At 38.4% G+C, this 6,912-nt stretch overlaps 1 protein-coding gene across 1 annotated transcript; it reads right to left on the reverse strand.

The window, feature by feature from the left end:
* Positions 1 to 1,168: 1,168 nt before the first annotated feature.
* On the reverse strand, positions 1,169 to 2,095 carry LOC109680500 (olfactory receptor 2T8-like). Its single transcript, XM_020155319.2, has one exon. It carries the CDS (start codon positions 2,093 to 2,095, stop codon positions 1,169 to 1,171), a length of 927 nt encoding a protein of 308 aa, XP_020010908.1.
* Between the last annotated feature and the right edge of the window lie 4,817 nt (positions 2,096 to 6,912).

A 6,912-nucleotide genomic window follows, 5' to 3' on the forward strand; every position in this document is an offset into this window, starting at 1 on the left:
CAATTACTTCATCTGTAGAATTGCTATTCTTTACTTGTACTAGATTTCTTACCTGAAATCTATTGCAGATTTGTAATAATTTACCAGAAGAATATAAGAAATAGCCTATTACCTAAAATCTTGTAGTGCTGTGTCTTGGTAAGAGCTTTACTGGAAAGGGTGAGTACCTTGTTGCAATTTGGATATTCTATCTTTTCATACTAGATATAAATTACATGTGTAGGTATTTGTGGAAATTGGATGAAAGAAAAGCCATGGTACACATTTTCCTATTGAAAACTATACTTCAATTTGAAACAAAAGATAAACACGTACTCTTCAAAATTGCTTGAGTAGTTAGTTCTCTGTGAGTAAAAACTCATTGTGGGATACAATATTTTACAAGAGGTCAGGAATTATGGCTGAAACCTGTAATCCTAGCTACTTGGGAGGTGGAAATGGAGATTATCATTTTGAGGCCAGTCTGGGCAAAAGTTCCTGAGACCTCCACTTTAAACAAAAGTTGTCTGGGTGGTGTTTGCCTGTCATACCATCTATGTGGGAAACCTAAATAAAGAGAATTTTGTGCAGACTGAAAAAAAAATTGAAAATTTCAGGAATAAACAAACCAACAGTTTAAAATGCACACTTTTGAGAAGCTCAGTGAAATAGCAAAATCTGGGTCTCAACCAGGACTGGAATCCAACCCTCCCGGTCCAGCATATCCATGCTGAACACACTACTCATTTGTTCATCACTTACCAATCATGTCAGCTATCAGCCTGGTAATACTTAATAATAGCCTCAAAGAGCTAAATCAGCAGTGCTGGCAATTCGGTTATTTCAGGAATAGGCTCTAAAGTTCGCCTTTTAAGTGAAAACATAAAATTTTATCTCTTAAGAGGAAAGGAACAAACTTGTATTCTACAATAAAAACAAATGTACTGTGAAATGGGGAAGAAGAGGAAAGAAATGTGTGCTGATTTTGCTGTGGCACCTCGAGCTGCAGAAGTCCTGGCCATTGGGCAGAACTAAGTGAAGAGAGAAAAGGCATTAAATTCAGGTTGTGGTACTCTATACTGGGCATCTTAGAATATATCTCATGTGTATAATGGGGGACAATTGTATACTTTCCTCAAGAAATCCCACAAAATCACTTGGAGTCAGTGAGTATACTGTTAATAATGAGTTAAAGAGCACAGCGGGCCATACACTTTCTCAGGGCGCCCTTGACCTCACTGTTCCTGAGACTATAGATGAGGGGGTTCAGCACAGGGGTGAAGATGGTATAGAATGCTGACACAACCTTGTCGTGGTTAGCTGACCTGTAGGATTTAGGTCTCATGTAGATGAAAATGGCAGCTCCATAAAAGATCCCCACCACAGACAAATGTGAAGAGCAGGTGGCAAACGCTTTCTTGCGGGCTTCTGTGGAATGCATGCAGAGGACAGCAGTGAGGATGAGACTGTAGGATGTCAGGATGAGGGAAAATGGAATCAGGAGCATCAGCACACAGCAAATATACATGAGATACTCAAAGACAGACGTATCACCACAAACCAATTGTAATAGTGCAGGGGCCTCACAGAAGAAATGATCAATCTCACGTCCACTACAAAATGGGAAGGTCAAGGTAGCAACTGCCAGCATAAGCCCATCAACTGCTCCCAGAACCCAAGACCCCAAAGTCATTCTCAGACATAACTGCCAGCTCATTAGAATGGGATAGCGTAGTGGATGGCACACAGCCACATAGCGGTCATAGGACATAGCAGCTAAGAGGAAGCACTCCCCACCACCCAGAGTAGGGAAAACGAAGATCTGCAGGCCACAGCCAGCAGTGGAGATGGACTTCTGTCCAGTCAGGTAGTCAGTGGACATTTTGGGCATTGTTGTAGAAACCAGCATCATGTCCATGAGAGAGAGTTGGCTCAGGAGGAAGTACATGGGTGTGTGGAGCCTGTGGTCTTGGCTAATCAGGAGAATCATGAGGGCATTGCCCACTAGGGAGGTGAAGACAATAGTTAGAATCATCACAAAGAGAACTTGGTGGGCTCTGGTGTGGTTAAGGAGTCCTAGGAGAATGAAACCAGATGTGATGTTTCCATTTTCCATGATTTCAAACAGAAATGACACTGTGAGTGGAGAAACACATTAGTGTCATCATTTGCAAATGATGCAAAAGATAAATATATAACTCTATGTGAGTTATGTATTTATAGGAAATTACTCATGTGAAAATGTTGAAACATTTCAAATCCTTCATATGACATTTGCAAAATGTTTTAACATGGACATGAAATTAACTTCAACTTTTTCTGCTTTTTGAGACTTGCATGATAAATACCCCCACAGGTTTGGTATTGCTTAATCAGCATGATGAATCCAAATTCTCAAAAAGTTACCACTACCACGTAAATGTGATTCTCTATTAACTGATATTAACTACAGTTTCTTCTGCTTCCATAGCTCTTTCTTAGAATGGTGTGAAAAATAGGGTATCTTTACAAGTCACTCAAGTCTTTTGCATTAAATCAGAGGCACAGGTAGATACCCTCCTTTTCCCCAATAAAAACCTTTGAGCAGTTAACATATAATTCAGAATGTTGAAACTTTCCTTCCCATATTCTTTCCAAATTCATTGCCAAAATGAAATTTTAAAGCTTTACATTATCATCCAAGAAACGGAGATCAAAATCACTAAGTTCTGCATGAAAAATCATAGTAACAGATAAGTTACTTATTTAACAGAATTATCCTGATGATAGCATGGGCTATCTTTTCCTTCTAATTCTCCAGATGCTAATATGTATAATAGAGAGGACATCTTCTAAATTGTACAGAGTAAGTGTTTTATTGGTTTTCCTGCATTTCAAACATAATAGTAAATGATCCAATACTAAAAGTTTGACATGACATACCTACAGAAAATAAAAACGGTGTCCCACTAGGCTGGTCCACATCCCGTGTGAAAAGTACTATTGTGATGCCCTCTTTGTGGAGGGAATAGCTTATCTAGCTTTGTTTACCACATTTATATCAGTGCCTGGAGTTAACTGTTATGGGGACTGGCATTCTGCCAGCCTTAACTAAAAACACCATCATGTTAACACAACACGGTTGCTAGGTATCAGGTGTCACAGATGTCTAATTTTCAGGGCACTGTAGAGATTCCCAGGTTATCAGTATACATCTTACATGCTTCAGAAATCTGTGTCACTTATGAGAAAGAGTAAAATGTAAATAAATGACCTTGAAAATAATATATATCAAAAGCAGCCAATGAGTAAAATAATATAATCATGGTTTCAATTTTGTATATTTCCACAGAAAGTAAGCTATCATATCAAGCAGTAAGCTATTCATATCAGCTCTTGTCAAAATGGTGATTTAAATAAAATGCAGCCCATGGTAGACTTTGTGTATTTTTCCTTCTTGAAATTAATTTGAGAAAACCAATGCTGCATCTTATCTATCAGTTTGCAAGCATAAAGAAAGACAAGTATACCCTATTTTCATAATTGTATGTTTGCGTTTAGGTAGTAAAATCAATGTTAATAACAACAGCACTATCAGCAGGCTGCATTTCTATTACCAGTCCTTTCAGTGATTGCTTTTAACTGAGGATTCACTTCATGATTTGTCATTAAGAATGAATATTCTTTCATTTATTTTGTGGGGGGCAGTACTGGGAAGTGAACTCAGGGCCTTCACCTTGAGCCCTCTGCCATCTGCCAGCCCTTTTTGTGATGGGTACTTTTGAGATAGGGTCTCACAAACTATTTGCCGAGACTGACTTCAAACTACAATCCTCCTGATCGCTGCCTCCTGACTAGCTAGGATTATAGACATGAGCCATCGGTGCCAGCAAGACAAATATTCTTAAGATTTTCTGCTGCCAGGTACTCTGAAAACCTGGATCAACACCATACAACTTCTGAATCATGGGCTTATTTGCTAACATTTATAAATCCCAGACCCTCTTCCCCGCTACACTTCTGGGCAGAACCTGTTCTGCCTTCTTGTTCTCCAATTTTGTTGAAGAAAATACTTAAAATATAATGAGATAAACATGGCATTTTTGCTAGTTTGAGAGAAGGATAGCTATACAGAGAGATTCTTTATGTTGTTTCCAGGAATGTGTGTATTACAATCCAGATTGGTTATCTCTACCAGACCTCTTCACTATTTCCTAGTCCTCTTCCCATAGTGGCCTCTGACAATTTAAGCTTACTTTATTCATTCCTATACAGGGAGAACATCAACCATATTCAAATTTTTGGTTTTCTTCCCTTTCCCTATCCCTCCCACGTGTGGTCTCCCCTTATCCAAGATTAACATGGGTTCAAGTTATATGCCATCTCCATTTAGTATATAACGTTCCAAAGAAAGCTTTCTATGATAGTGTAACAATTATTAAAATAAATTTTTTGTCATTTCCTCTTCTCTACACTATTGTCTTTGTGGTCTCTAGGCCCATTAATAGGATGCTGTAGTAACACAGAGTCATCACTGTCCTATGGAAAAACAGCATTCAATGTGGTTAAAACAAACCCAGTGAGACCCTGTGAGGGAGGGGGGTGAGAATGGTGATCAAAGAAAGTCTGATTCTGATAAGACAAAGAACAAAGACACAGAACTCCATCAGGAAGCTGGAAACACAGTAAAGCCAGGCTTCTGAGTTGTGTAAGTAACAAGATCATGATCTTTTGTGCACTATCCTCTTGAAAGAAGCCTCTAACTTCACACAGATTGGCTGTCATCTCTCATTCTGCTGTTGCCCTCCTTAGCCCCCAGGGGGCACACATGGGAGTCCTGTAAAATACACAGAGTCATTCGGAAAGTTTACTGAGGAATGGGCTTGGGGTCAACATCTATGGAATGAATGAAGCAGAGTTGGACACAGGGTTACATGGTCACAGATAAAGCCCCAGCCACCCCAGGAAAGAACTCTAGAATGACCCTGTGAGATGTCCTGTAAGAGTTAAAGTTTACCTGCCATTGTGTCACCATGGCAACAGTGATTGAATATGGTTCTCCCCCCAGGAAGAGAGCATGACCATGGTCTTAGCATGTTTCCTTAAACAAGGAAAATTCCTGGAGAAGGACTTAGCTATGAGCAGTCAGATGGTAGTATCCATGGAAGCTGAAGTTATGTATTTCAATCTTGAAGGAAAGAAGGGATAAAGACTAATGGTAATGTACACTGTACTCTAGATGACAAAATCTATCATACAGGGTCCTGTGACACTATGCTCACAGGTTCTGTTACCCTAGGATAGGGCAGGTGGATAATTTTTTAGGGTGCATAGATGACCACTAACAACAATCAACACTCCACCAAAATAGATGGTTTTCTGAAGTTCAAGGTAGAAAATGATTTGGAACTTGCACATGAAGAGCATACTGTCATGAGAAGCTCAAAACAAATGGTAGCAGCCCTAGGTTTTGTATTTGAAAGATGAAAAATATCTACTGACAGAAAACACAGGTCTTCTAGTTTCATAGGGTAGGAGTGATTTTAAAGGCAGGCCTTTATAACAGTTTAGCCTCAGCATTAACTCACAACTTGAGAGCAATGTTTCTCATGAGGTCCAAGTATTTTGCTTTCAGCCTGTGCCTTTGGTTTGATAAATGGTTGCCAGCTGCTTGGTAGGAGATTTGTAACACAAGAAGCAAACACATATACTTCTTGTGTTATATACCCATCTTCCAGGGATCTTGTCTACCTTCCATTCCACAAGTTCTGAGACTGAAAATTGACTCAAATAGCAGGCATTCTGATGAATTGTGATGTTTGTTTCTATGATGACAACATTATTAGTTGTTTAGCCTTTTACTCTATTACCTTTGTTCATCCTATTAATCAAGCAATACACTGTGTCTCCCTCCATTGCATGCTGCTATAACAGAATACCACACACTGGGTAATATGTAAAGAAGAGAAATTTGGGCACCTGACACATTTAATCATCATCAGTTAGGCTCAGAAATATGAAAGCTCATTTGTTTATTATATTTGGGTCAGTATAACACAGATATCTGAGAATCTGTTTAAATAAAGATTAATTTCTGCCAGATACTACTTTCAAGACAGGTGTCCTATCTCAAGATAATTTTTTCACTGAAAACTTTCATGATCAAAGGAGTCATTTTATTCCTGAGATAATTGTGTTTCTTTAAAATTTCCTTGCTTAGATCCCAGAGTGCAATAATTATTTGTTCAAGTGAGCAAAATGAGAAAGAGAAGGCTTCCTTTTTTTGCTGCCTATCACAGCTTAGTGGGGAGAATATGAAGGTTACAGAAAGTTGTGTCTGTGTGTTTTTAACCAAGATATTCATTAATGAGTAATTAACTGTGAATTTACGCCTGCCTCAAATTCTTTACTGCTAGGATTATAGGCATGCACCATCAAGTCCCGCTCACTTACACTATAATGGCACTAACTCACCATTCCCCCATGTGGAGTCCTTGTGGCCTAATCACTTCTTAAACTTCTTTAATATTTTTACAATGAAGAGATTCCACCATGAGTTTTGGAGTGGACCAACATAAAATTCATAGCATGGGGCAATCTCAGGAGTTTGTGGCGAGCTTGACAACATAGTGAGGCCTTTTTCAATAACAACAACAACAAAAAAAAAACCCAAGAAAAAAAGTCATAAAACCTTGGATACTGCACACATATCAAATATCTTTTTCTATAGGACCATGCATTGAAGTATAAATAAATACTTTATCTCAGTGACTATGACTATTAGTTGTGCTGAATAAAAATGGACTGGTTTGCTGGGATTCATCATCATGCATTGAATACAAGAATTAAAGTATCATACTTTATTACATAAATATGGATGTTTATTACATTAATATGGACTATTTTAAAATAAGAAGTTGGATAAATTGAAAAGAAACAAGATAGCATACAAAT

The sequence above is a fragment of the Castor canadensis genome, chromosome 15 (genome assembly GCF_047511655.1).
Source record: "Castor canadensis chromosome 15, mCasCan1.hap1v2, whole genome shotgun sequence".
Classification (NCBI taxonomy): domain Eukaryota; kingdom Metazoa; phylum Chordata; class Mammalia; order Rodentia; family Castoridae; genus Castor; species Castor canadensis.

Bases quoted from the DNA above. Each gene is read 5' to 3' on its own strand.
- LOC109680500 (XM_020155319.2), bottom strand. From the start codon at position 2,095: ATGGAAAATGGAAACATCACATCTGGTTTCATTCTCCTAGGACTCCTT.